Here is a 13,348-nt window from a genome sequence, read left to right as displayed (position 1 = left end):
CTCGGAGCCTGCGCTAAGCCCGGCTTACCTCCCACCATCCAGGGCCCTGGGGTCCATCGTGGAGGGCTCCGATCCCACGACAGGAGCAAACCGAGGCTGGGAGGAAGGAAGCACCGGAGGTGGCGGGGTGCCGAAGGGTGGTCGCTGTGTCAAACCACGGGGTCTCCAGAGACTGTCAGGCAACAGGGATCAGTCGGTCATGCCTCCCCTCCACGGAGAGACCCTAATTTCTGCCAAATGACAAAAGAGGAAGAAAGCCTGTGCCTGTCTCCCCAGAGGCCCGGCTCTGGGCCATGGGGCAGGGACGGTTTTGCTTTCTGGCAGCAACGTCTCCTGGTCGAGCGCCAGCAAGCAGCCGGCCCTGGGCTGAAACGCCCACCTGGCTGGCAGGACGGGCAGCGGGACTCGAGCAGGCTGGCCACCCGGTTGAGGCTGAGGGAGGCTCCCTAGCCCAACTGGAGTGGCTTGGGAAGGAGTTCCCCTGGCGACTCAGAGGCCCACACCCATCACAAGAGTCCACATCCTGGCTGCTGGGCTGACAGGCAATGGGTGCCACGTGGGTCTTGGCCCCGCCCCACCTCGGGGCAGCCCCATCTGGGCCCAGAACCGCCGGAAGGATGTGGCCCCTCCCCGTCCCAGGCACACCCAGCCTGGTTTCCTCTGCTTTGGTTCTCACTCTGGCTCTTCTCCGTGGACCCTGTCCCATGGCCGAGAGGGGCCTGTGGGAGCCTGGGAGCACTTGGCTCTGAGCTCAGTCAGACGAGGACCGCCAGGAGCAGAAAGGGTGAGTGTCTCTGACACATCCGTCCACTCTGCTGGCCGGCTGCACCCCACTCCAGCGCCCCCATCGAGCTCTTTCTTCCCAGGGGCCTTTCCTCCCTCTCCCCCCAACCCCCACCCCCTCGCTCTCCGCAGAGGCTCTGGGGTTCACACAACAGGGCTCTGAGTGCTGCGTAGGAGTCTACCAGGTGCAGAGGAATGGTCGCAGTGGGGGACAGGGGAGCGACAAAGAGGAAGGGACGCCGCTGTCCTCCACCTGCCTGATGCCCCCCTGCATCCCCAGCCCTGCCCCTGTGGACACCCCGAAGGGCCTCCGCAAGGCAGAGATGGCCGGCAGAGTCCAGTGGCGGCTGGCCTGGTACCTGGACGTGTTGGGGAAGGAGGAGCTGAAGGAGTTCCAGCTGCGGCTGCCTGAGAAGCCCCTCGGCGGGCCCCCGCGCTCCCTCACCCCCGCTCGTGGGCGGCAGGCAGGGGGCCTGGAGGTGGCCTCGCGGCTGGTGGCTGAGTACGGGGAACAGCAGGCCTGGGACCTGGCCCTCCACACCTGGGAGCAGATGGGCCTGAGCCAGCTCTGCGCCCAGGCCCGGGCAGAGGCAGCCTTGATGTCAGGTGAGCACAGAATCCCCCTCTGCCCATGGGCCTGGCCCCCGACCCCCGGGGGACCTCCACCCTGGAGCCCCCTCCAGGCCTTCCTCTGGGCAGCAACTTGGGACCCTTCTCCTCGCCAAGTGCGTTTCTAGGCCCACACAGGGTCCCCAGGGCGCCTGGGGAGAGAGGCTGATGTCCGGAGGCTGGGGAGGGAGGCCCACCCAGGGGCTTGGCGCTGGCTCCCAGGTGCGCCCAGGGTGTGCGCTCCCAGGTACACATGCTCCGCTGCGCTGGCGGCGTAGACCCCGGAGCCGAGGCGCAGGTATTAGCCCTGCAAGCCCCATTCCGAATCTCCCTGCACGGACTGTGAGAGCGATCGCGGCGTCATCCCTGGGAAACATTTAGCACAGGGCCTGACACCTTGTGAGTGCTCCAGAAATCCGGTCTCCCAGCTCACGGGGTCCCTGGCCTCTCCGGGCCTCTCCCAGTGGAGACAGCAGAGCGGCTCCATGTCCAGAGCCTCGGTCCCCAAGTCCTGGCCCGCCCGACGACAAGCCCCCACCTCTCTCTGCCACCCGCAGCCAAGGATTCCTCGATGCCCTGCTCCCCGAGCGCACCCAGCATGCAGTCCCCCAGTGGGCCCACCTCCACCGAGGTGCTGTCGTTCGTCCAGGACCCACCGACCAGGAGTTCGAGACGGCCGCCGGGCACAACCAGACGCATCCTTCAGAACCGTAAGCCTGGCCCGGGACCTCCTACTGGTTCCACCCAGATGAGCCTGAGGCTGCACAGGGCTCTGGGTGGGGGAAAGAGGAAGGCAGCAGGGTGGGGGAGCCAGGCTGGGGTGGCGGAGGCAGGCGGCCAGAAGTGATCTTCTGGAAGGTTCCAGCACCGAGGTGACAGCCCGTTCCAAGCGAGAGATGGGGACAGGAGACCCAGGCGGGGCGGGCGGCGCATTACCGGGCGGAGCATCACGGGCAACACCGTCCTTCCCCAGGCAGAGCTAAGCAGGCTGTCTCGGGACTGAAGATCCTCGGGGCCATGGTGGTCTAGAAGGTTCCACGGTGGACCCTGCTCTCCAGATGAGCCCCAGAGGAGGCCAGACTCATTCCTCAGCCCCCGTAGACTCCTCTCCTGACATCTCCTATTTCGAATTCCACCATCTTGAGTCACTCGGGCCAAAGATCATTTTTTTCTTTTGAAGATTTATTTATTTTAAGAAGAGGGCAGGGGCATAGGAGCAGAGAGGAAGAATCTCGAGCAGATTCTGCACTGAGCGAGGAGCCCAGCACCAGGCTCAAGCAAACAACCCTGAGATCACGGCCTGAGCCAGAATCAGAGTCACGCTCACCCGACAGCCCCATCCGGGAACTCTGCCCAGGCTTCAGATCTTAACCACACCCTGCCTCTTCCCCTTCTCGTCAGGGCTCTGAGAGGACCCTCCGCCCAGTGTGGAAGTGCTGGTCCACGCTCAGGCAGCGCTTGCAGACAGACCCAGGGCTGGAACCTGGAACCAGCCGTTCCTGCTGCCACTCTGTGGAAGGTCCCGTTGCTGATCTCGCAGTGCCTCTGCTTTCCCTCCCCCTGGTGCCCAGCATCCCTCTCCTCTCCCGAGCTCGAGCTCCAATGCCCTCCTTTCCCCTGACACCTGCTTTCTGTGTGACCGAGGCAAGTCACTTCATCCCCACCGTGTTCCCACTTCCCCCCTGAGCCTTCACGCTCCTCAGTGCAACTCCACTGACGAATGGTGTTGGGGGGGTTAGACCCGTCCCATGTCCCCCCACAAAGGCCTTCTGGTGCCCCCACCAGCATCCATCTCCCCCCCCCCCCTTGCAGCACCTGGTCCCACTGTTTCTCCCCTGATGACCGGCCGCCCTGTCCCAACTTGCTGTCCCTGTGTTTAGATGCTGCCTGCTAACTACTTGTCCTAGAAATGGGGCTCCTGAACCCACCAAGTGGCTTCTCAGCGTCTCTCCACCTAATGCCGGAAGGAAGCTCCAGGCCAGCTACTAAGAGATAAAACTGTGTCTCTATCTTTATGATTCTTTTTGGCAATAGTTTTATTGAGACAGAACTCACCCATTTAGAGCGTCCAACTCAGTGGTCGCCACCATCAATGTTAGAAGGTTTTCATCACCCTCTAAAAGAACACTTTACCCACATCCTCTAAAAAAAACAAACACCCTACCCACTCTGGAGAGAAACGAAAGCATCTTCACACAAAAACGTGTTGGTGAATTTTCATCGGACTGTTACTCAGCAAAGGCAAAAACCGTCAACAACTCAAACGTGTGTCCTCTAATGGACCCGTAAAATACAGTTTCCACGTACACAGAAGTTACGCTCCCGTGAAAAAAAGGAAGTACCAGTATTAGCCACACCACGGAAGATGCTCGAATAATAATGCTTGATACTAATAATGCTTGATAAATCAAAGAAGCCAGTAAAAATGACCTTACAGCACGGAATTCAATTTATATGGGATGTCTGGGATGAGCAAACCTAGAGAGGTAGAAAGTAGGATTGTGGTTGACTATGATTGGAGGAATGGGGGAGACAGTAGACGACCTTGAAAGGGTAAGGTGGGTTCTTATTATTCTTTGTGGTTTTATTTTTTTTTAAGACTTTATTTATTTATTTGACAGACAGAGATCACAAGTAGGCAGAGAGGCAGGCAGACAGAGAGGGGGAAGCAGGCTCCCCACAGAGCAGAGAGCCTGATGCAGGGCTTGATCCCAGGACCCTGGGACCATGACCCAGCCAAAGGCAGAGGCTAAACCCACTGAGCCCCCAGGCGACCCAATCATTATGGTTTTAAATCTGAGATTAGCAACACCCATCCCAAAGGACTGTAGCGAGAGCTCAGAACAGAGGGTCTTGACATAAAGGGAGGCTCAGGGCGCGCTTGGGTGGCTCAGTGGGTTAAAGCCTCTGCCTTCGACTCAGGTCATGATCTCAGGGTCCTAGGATCGAGCCCCGCATCGGGTTCCTTGCTCAGTGGGGAGCCTGCTTCTTCCCTGCCCGCCACTTCCCCTGCCTGTGCTTGCTCTCTCCTCCCTCACTGTGTCCAATTAAAAAAAAAAAAATTGTTAGAAAAACACGTCAAGGGGCGCCTGGGTGACTCAGTCATCAAGATTCTGCTTCGGCTCAGGTCATGTTCCCGGGCTCCTGGGATCGAGCCCCACATCGGGCTTTCTGCTCGGCCGGGAGCCTGCTTCCTCCTCTCTCTCTACCTGTCTCTCTGCCTACTTGTGATCTCTCTCTGTCAAATAAATACATAAATCTTTTAAAAAATAAAGAATTTTAAAAAAATAAAATTAACAAAAAAGGGATGCTCAGTATTTGGCAATTTCCTTCCTGTCTCTCCCCCCAGGAGACCCTTCCTGTCCCTTTAACCAAGTCCTTCCAAGCTCCCCAGACCAAAACTCACCATTCCAAGAGTCACCCAGTGCTCCCATGTCCACGGCAGTCCTAGAGGCCTGCGTGTCCCCACCACGGTCCAGCCGCAAGCCCAGAAAGGAGGAGGCTCCCAGAGCTGGGTGGCCCCCGGTTGAAACGTCTGGAGAGCACAGCAAAGGTGAGGCCCCTGCAGAGCGCCTGGAGAGGATGGGCGGGGCTGAGTCAGGGGCAGGGCCAGACAGGCAGGCTGGACAGAGGATCTCAAGCGCATCCGAAACCCCTCTCGGGAAAACCCCGCTGGCTGGCATCCCTCCCTTGGGCTAAGCCACCGTTTCTAGGCGGCCCTTGGAAATTACAATGCAGGTGCTTTACCCAGTGCAGGAAACATATCAGGCTCTGTCCCCAGTGTGGGGCACAGCTGCTCAAATGTCACAGCCCCTCCCTCCGTGGGGTCGAGACCCTTGTCGCCCGTCATGGAGATGAGAGACACAGGACTCAGAGAGGGAAGACTGCAGGTTCCTGGAGGCGGGGGTGGATTTCAGCCTCTGTGGTCTCCTGATGCCAGAATCCACACCTTTAAGCCCCACATCACGCTCTCTCGGCTGTGTGGGCAACAGGGACAGTCAAGTTCACAGGCTCCTCATGCCACCCAGGGTCTTAGCCGCTGCCAAGACATACCTTTAGAACTGACCCTAATGCTCAGAGATACACTCTTGGAATCTGAGAGGTGTTAAGGGGAAAGGATTCTTTCTGTACCCAGGTAGGAGTGAACGTGAGGAATTCAGGGACCTGAAATGTGTGTGGCCCAGGCTGAGAATGTATTGACTGACTTGATAAGTTACACTGCCTTCTATTCAGAAGGGGAGGTAGGTAGGAAGGAGGGAGGGTGGTAAGAAAGAAGGAAGGTAGGAAGGAAGGAAGGGAAGGAGGGAGGGAGGGGAGAAAGAAAGAAGGAAGGATTAGAGAATATTTTACAGAAACATACAAATGCAATAACCTTAAAATGAAGCAAACATGAAAGCCATGAGGACGAATTACTTGCAAATAATTAATTATTGATTTTGAGCATCCTAGCAACCAAGGCAAAAAGGGAAATGTAATAGGGTTACACAATGCCGCTTAATCAGTAGAAAAGATCAAATCAAAAGCAACACATTTTTTTCCTGATTCTAAATTCATCATTTTCTCCAGCTTTATTGGAGTATATCCGGTAAATAGAATCGGATTTAAAGCATGCAAAGTGACAATTTGATAAATCTATGCATTGTGACGTGATCACCGTGAGTGATCAAGTTAATGAACACATGCATCACCTCCCATACCTGTGCCTGTGTGTGCATGTGTGTGTGTGTGTGTGTGTGTGTGTGTGTAGCAAGAATCCTTGAGATCTAGTCGATCCATGAATTTCCAGTATGAACCACACTAGTCTTAACTACAGTCGCCATGCTGTACGCTAGACCCTCAGAACTCAGTCGTCTTATAACTGCAACTTGTACCCATCGACCAACGTCTCCCCATTTCCCACACCCCCAGCCCCTAGCCACCAACATTCCACTCTCTGCTTCTATGTGCTTGACTTTCGGGTTTTTGGTTTTTGGTTTTTGTTTTACGTTGCACATCTGAGTGGTACTCTGTATCTCTTTCTCTCTCTGGCTTATGGCACTTAGCATGATGACCCCCAAGTTCCATGTTGTCACAGATGGCAGAATTTCCCTTGTTTATGGCTGGATTATATTCCACTGTATATATGTGCCACATTTTCTTTATCCACTCATCAGCCAGAGGACACCTAGGCTGTTTCCACGTCTTGGCTACTGTGAATAATACTGCAGCGGACATGAGGAGGCAGGTGTCTCTTCAAGATACCGATCTTTGTTTCCTTTGAATAAATACCCAGATGTGGAATTCCCGGATCATATGGCAATCTTATTTTTAATTTTTTGAGGAAACTCTAGACTGTTCTCCACAGTGGCTGCACCAACTTACATTCCCACTGACAGTGTGCAGGAGTCCCTCTTGTCCACATCCTCACCAACCCGTTACAGCCTGTCTGGCTGACGATAGTTTCCAGACAGATGTCAGGTACTACCGGATGTGCATTTCCCTAATGATTACTGGTGTTCATTCACACATCCTCTTTAGGAAAAAAAATGTCTATTCAGGTCCTTTGCCTATTCAGACAAAAAATGTCTATTCAGGTCCTCGTTGTTTGTGTTTGTTTTTGTTTTGCTGTTGAGTTGTATGAGTTCTTTATATATGTTTTATATTAACCCCTTACCTGATGTGTGGCTTACAAATGTGTCCCCCTTTCCACAGGTTGCCTTTTCATTTTATCGATCATTTTGTTTGCTGCACAGGAGCATTCTAGTTTGATGTAGTCCCACTTTTGCATTTTTGTTTTTGTTTCTTCTTTTGTTTGCTTTTGTGTCGTATTTTTGCTTTTGTTTCTTTTGGTGTCATATTTTGCTTTGGATTCTTCTTTTGCTTGCTTTTGTTTCATATTTTTGCTTTTGTTTCTTTTGCTGTCATATCAAAAAAATGATTGTCGAGATCAACGTCAAGGACCTTTCCCCTCCAATTTTCTTGTAAGAGTTTTATGCCTTCAGATATTACGTTTAAGTTTTTAATCCATTCAGTGTTAATGTCTGTGGGTGTTGTAAGGTGGGAGTCCTGTTTCATTCTCTTGCACACAGACGTCCAGATTCCCACCATCATTCACTGAAGAGACGATCTTCTCCTCATTGTGTATCTCAGCTCCCTTCTCAAGTATCACTGACCATATATGCACGGGTTTATTTCTGGGTGTTCCGTTCTGTTGTATTGATCTCTGTGTCTGTCTTTACGCCAGTACCATACTGTTTTGATGATGACAGCTTTGTAATAATGTTTGAAATCAGGAAGTGTGATGCCTCCAGCTTTGTTCTTTTTTCTCAAGATTGCTTGGGCTATGAGGTTTTTGTGATTTCATAAGAATTTTAGGATTGCATTTTTTCATGTGCATGAAAAATGCCATTGGAATTTTGATAGGGTTTGAACTGAATCTGTAGATTGCTTTGGGTCATGTGAACATTTTTACAATGTTAATTCCTATAATCCAGGAACATAGACTATCTTTCCATTCATTTGTGTCTTGTTCAGTTCATCAGTATTTATAGTTTTCTATGCACAGGCTTGGTTAAATTTATCCCTGAGTATTTTATTGTTTCTGATGGAAGACAAATGTCTGCTTCAGATGGTTCATTGTTAGTGTATCGAAATGCAACTGATGTTCCTATGTTGATTTTGTATCCTGCAGGTTTACTGAATTCTTTTATCAATTCTAGCACGTTTTGGTGGACTCTTTTAGGGTTTCTATCTGTAAGATCATGCCACCTGTAAACAGAAACATTTTACTTCTTTTTTTTTTTTTTAAAGATTTTATTTATTTATTTGACAGAGAGAGATCACAAGTAGACAGAGAGGCAGGCAGAGCCAGAGAGAGGGAAGCAGGCTCCCCGCTGAGCAGAGAGCCCGATGTGGGACTCGATCCCAGGACCCTGAGATCATGACCTGAGCCGAAGGCAGCAGCTTAACCCACTGAGCCACCCAGGTGCCCCAGAAACATTTTACTTCTTAATGATTTGGATTCCTTTTATTTCTTTGCTTGCCTAATTGCTCTGACTGGGACTTCCAGTAACATGTTAAAGAGAAGTGGTGAGGGGGCACCTGAGTGGCTCTGTCGGTCAGGCATCTGATTTTAATTTCAGCTCAGGTCAAGATCTCAGGGTTGTGCGATTGAGCCCCATGTCGGGCTTTGTGCTCAGCAAGGAGTCTACTTGAGATTCGCTCTCTGTCTCTCCCTCCCCAAAATAAATAAGTCCAGAAAGAAAGAAAGAGAGAAAGAGAGAAAGAGAGAAAGAAAGAAAGAAAGAAAGAAAGAAAGAAAGAAAGAAAGAAAGAAAGAAAGAAAGAAGTGGTGAGATTGGGCATCCTTGTCTTGTTCTTGATCTCAGAGGAAAAGGTTTAGCCTTTTGTCCTTGAGTGTGATGAGCTTCTCATATATGGCCTCTGCCATGCTGAGTGTGTTCCTTCCATACCCAATTTGTTGAAAGCTTTTATCATGAAACAAAACGTTGAATTTTGAAAACTGCTTTTTCTGTATCTACTGAGATGATCATATAATTTTACACTTGGTTTTATCAATGTGATATATCACATTTATTGATTTGCCTGTGTTGATCCATCTTTGCATCCCAGACATAAATCCCACTTGGTCATGGTCTATAATCCTTGTGCTGTTGAATTTGATATGCTGGCATTTTGTTGAGGATTTTTGCGTGTATGTTCATCAGGGATATTGGACTGTAATTTTCCCTTTTTGTAGCGTTCTTGCCTGACCTTGTTATCAGGGCAAAACTGGCCTCATAACGTGACATGGCAAGTGGCTACCTACTCTTCCTTCGGAAGAGTATGAGAAGGATTGGCTTTAATTCTTTAAATATTTAAAGAATTTATCAAGGGAGACATCTGGTTCTGGGTGCTCTTTGTTGGGAAATTCTTTATTACTGATTCAATCCCCTTTCTAGTTAAAAGTCTGGTCATAAGTTGCGTGTCTCTAGGGATTCATCCACTTCTTCCAGGTTGCCCAGTTTGTTGGCATCTGATTACTCAAAACAGCCTTGGGACTCGTTGTCTCCTCAATTTCATTAGTAATTGATTTTATTTATTTGAGTCTTCTCTCTCTCTCTCTCTCTCTCTCTTTTCTGAGTCAAGCTAAATGTTTGTCAATTTTGTTTATCTTTTTTAAAAAATCAGCTTTTAGTTTGGTTTGACTTTCGCTTTCCTAGCCTCTCATTTATTTCTGCTCTGGTCTTTGTTATTCCCTTCCTTCTGTTAATTTTGGACTTCGTTTGCTTTCCTTTCTCTAGTTCTTACAGTGTAAAGTTGGGCTGTTTGTTTGAGACCTTTCATTCTTCTTTATGCAGGCATGTGTCACTGTAAACTTCCCTCTTAAAATAACTTCTGCTGCAGATCTTCTGATCTCTTATTCTGCCCCTGGGGTTATGTTTTAGCATGCTGTATTTCGACTTTCATTTGTCTCAAGATTTTTTTGTTTTTTAATTTTAATTTGTTCTTCTAACCCATTGATTGTTTGAGAGGGTTGCTTAATTTCCACTTATTTATAAATTTTCCCAGTTCCTCATGTTAGCAAGTTCTAGTTTCATATCACTGTGGTTAGAAAAAATACAGGACATGGTTTCAGTTTCTCAGACCTGTTGAGTCTTATTATATGATCTGTTCTATGTGCTTTTGAGAACATGAATCCTGATGCTATTGGATGGAAGGGTTTTCACGTCTAACACAAATATTCTGTTTGGTCTAACATGTGGTTCAAGTCCAGCATTTCCTTACTGACGTTCTGTCTGGATCACCTCTCCGTTGTTGGAAGTGGGGTATTAGAAGTCCCCTGCTGTTATTGTGCTGCTGTCTATTTCTGCCTACTGATCTGTTAATATTTGCTTTACAAATTTGGGTTTTATAACATCCTGATGAATCCGCCCCTTCATTACTATTTAATTACCTTCTTTTTCTCTTATTGCATGTTTTGACTTAAAGTCTATTCTGTCTAAAGGAAGTGTAGCTACTTCTCTCTTTTGATTTCCATTTGCTTGGAATATCGTTTTCCATCCCTTCACTTCAGCTTAAGTGTGTCCTGAAAGCTGAAATGAAACTCTTTTAGACAGCATGTCGTTGGATCTTGGTGTTGGGTTTTTCTTTTTTTGGTTGTTTTTTTTTTTTTAATCCTTTCAGACATTCTGTCTTTTGATGGGAGAATTTAATCCATTTACATTTAAAGTAATTTCTACAGCTAAGGACTTAGTATTGCCATCTTGTTTATTGCTTTCTGCCTGCTTTGCTCTTCCTTTATTCTTTTCTTATTCTCTTGCTGTTTCCCTTTGTGATTTGATGATTTCTTATCGAGGCATGCATTGATTCCTTTCTCTTTCTCCTTTGTGTGTCTACTATAGGTTTTTGCTTCGTGGCTACCGTGAGGCTTACATAGAACATCTGAGAGCTATAGCACTCTACTTTAAGGTGATAACAACAGAATTTTGATCACATACAGAAATGCTACCTTTTACTTCCATATACACCACACATTTTATGTTTTTGATGTCACAATTTGCATCTTTTTACATTGTGTGCCCATTAACAAATTATTGTAACTCATTATTTTTAATATGTTTTGTCTTCTAGCCTTTGTACTAGCATTCAGTGTTTTACACACCACCACCACAGTATTTTTTTTTAAGATTTTGTTTATTTATTTGACAGAGATCACAAGTAGACAGACAGAGGCGGGGGGGGGGGGGAGCAGGCCCCCTACAGAGCAGAAAGCCCAATGTGGGGCTCAGTCCCAGGACCCTGAGATCATGACCTGAGCCAAAGGCTGAGGTTTGAACCCACTGAACCACCCAGGCGCCCCACCACCATCACAGTATTAAGAGCATTCTGAATTTCACTCTACACTTATCTTTCCCAGTGAGTTAACTTTCATGTATTTTCATGTTACTAGTTAGCATCCCTTCATTTCAGCTTGAAGAACCCCCTTTAGCATTTCTTAAAAATCAGGCCTAATGGTGATGAGCTTTTGTTTATCTAGGAAAGTATTTCACTATCATTTCTGAAGCACTGTTCTGCTAGGTCAAGTACTTTTAGTTGGCATAATGTGTTTATTCAGCACTTTGAATAAATATATCTGCCCTGGTCTATAGTCCTGGCCTGCAAAGTGTCACTTCTGGGAAATCTGCTAACAGCCTTTTGGGACTTCCCTTGCATATGAGGAGTCTTTTTTTTTTTTTCTCTTTACTTTCTCTTTTCAAAATTCTCTGTCTTTAGGTCATTTGTTTCTTTTTTTGTTTACAGTTTTATTGTAATTTATATAAGTGAAATCCTCTTTGGGTTTAATCCATATGGAGAGCCATGAGCTTCATGTACCTGGATGTCCATATCTTTTCCCCAGCTGTGGGAAATCTTTAGCCATTATTTCTTTAATAAGCTTTCTGTCCCTTCCTCTTTCCCTTCTCCTTCTGGGCCTCCCATAATGCAAATAATACTTTGTTTGATGGTGTCCATAATTCACATTGGCTTTCTTCACTCTTGTTTATGCATTTTTCTTTTTTCTCCTCTGACTGGATGGTCACAAATGACCTGCCTCTGAGTTTACAGGTTCTTTCTTCTGTTTCATCGCCGGTGTTGTTGATGCTCTCCATTGCATGTTTGTTCATTTCAGTCACTGTATTCTTCAGCTCCCAAATTTCTACTTGTTTCTTTTTTATGATTTCTGTCTCCCTGTTGAACTTCTTGCTTTGTTTGTGTATTGTTTTCCCGGTTTCATTGAGTTGTCTACCGGTGTTTTCATGTAGCCTTCTGAGCTTCCTTGAAAGAACTATTTTGAATTCTTTAGCACTTCAAAGGTTTCCATTTTGGGGGGAGGGTTGATTGCTGGAGAAGTGTGGTGTTCCTCTGGGGTGTCCTGTTTCCTTATCGTCTCATGTTTCTTGCAGCTTTGTGTTCACATCTGTGCATTGGGTGGAAAATTCACGTCTTCCAGACTTTATAGACTGGTTTTGGTCTGGAAAGGTCTTCATCTGTGGGTGGATGTGAGGGTACAGGCTGGGTGGGGGTCAGCAGCCAAGGCTGCTGGGGACCTTCTGCTCTCTTATTCTGCCCTTGGGAGTATCATAGCCAAGGGGACCCCTTTGTCACTGGTTCCAGCTTGCAGGCACCCTCATGGTGGTGTAGTGGTATCTGATGCAGAGGTGTCCAGAGTAACCACAGAGTTGGGGTCTAAAGCATGCATATGCACAGAGCATCCAGAGCTCTGGCGTCCAGAGCATGTACACACTTGGAGAGGCTGGCAACCTTGACTCCAGGGCAATGCAGTGATACTTTCAGGAAGGGGGCATAGTATCATCTCCACACTGAGGAGTCCACGGTGGGGATGGCTGTTGGTTTTCTCGGTGACAGAAGCTGCTGGTGTCCTCTCTGTAGCAGGCCACTGGAGTCCACACCAACAGCCATGATGGGGTCCTCTTCTGTGAAACCTGCTGGGAGTCCACAGTAGGGCCACTGCGGTCTTCAGCAGCAAAGACTGCTAGTTCCTCCCTAGTGCAGACCTCTGGGGACCACAGTGACCCCTGTTGCATGGCTGACACTTGCAGCCGTCACCCCTCTCCATCGTCCCTAGGCTTCCCCAAGTGTCTATGCGAGGCTGATCTCCCCAGCAAGCCTTTTACTGTGGGGTTTTTGTGGGGGTGTTTTGGCATTGTGTTGCTGTAGGTTGTTCATTGAAGTGCTGAGTTCTCCTGAAGCTATTTGCATTCATGAAAAACTATCTAATTGTGTGTGGCAGGGGGTAGGGGGAGAGGACAAATACTAGTATCTCCAACTCCCCATCTTGCTAATGTCAATTCCCCCAATTCTAAATTCTAAGGGACTTCCTCAGTGGGGAAACTTGAATAAAATAATATCCCAACAACAGTTTCATAGCAAGTGCAAAATCTGCATGGTACACAGTTTGATATATAGAGAGTAAAGT

General features: G+C 48.3%; 1 protein-coding gene across 3 annotated transcripts in view; it reads left to right on the top strand.

Moving 5' to 3' along the window:
* Positions 1-670: 670 nt before the first annotated feature.
* The window catches only part of LOC123929264 (NACHT, LRR and PYD domains-containing protein 1-like), a 35,476-nt gene continuing 22,798 nt past the window's right edge, over positions 671-13,348 (top strand). For all 3 annotated transcript variants that reach the window (XM_045984708.1, XM_045984707.1, XM_045984709.1), the window contains exons 1-4: positions 671-784; positions 1,064-1,389; positions 1,950-2,102; positions 4,742-4,945. In XM_045984708.1, coding sequence (XP_045840664.1) covers positions 1,107-1,389; positions 1,950-2,102; positions 4,742-4,945 — 640 coding nt within the window. In that variant the 5' untranslated portion in view covers positions 671-784; positions 1,064-1,106. The remainder of the gene's footprint in view (positions 785-1,063; positions 1,390-1,949; positions 2,103-4,741; positions 4,946-13,348) is intronic.

The sequence above is a fragment of the Meles meles genome, chromosome 18 (assembly GCF_922984935.1).
Source record: "Meles meles chromosome 18, mMelMel3.1 paternal haplotype, whole genome shotgun sequence".
NCBI classification, from domain to species: domain Eukaryota; kingdom Metazoa; phylum Chordata; class Mammalia; order Carnivora; family Mustelidae; genus Meles; species Meles meles.
This window is presented reverse-complemented; position numbering and strand designations above follow the sequence as displayed.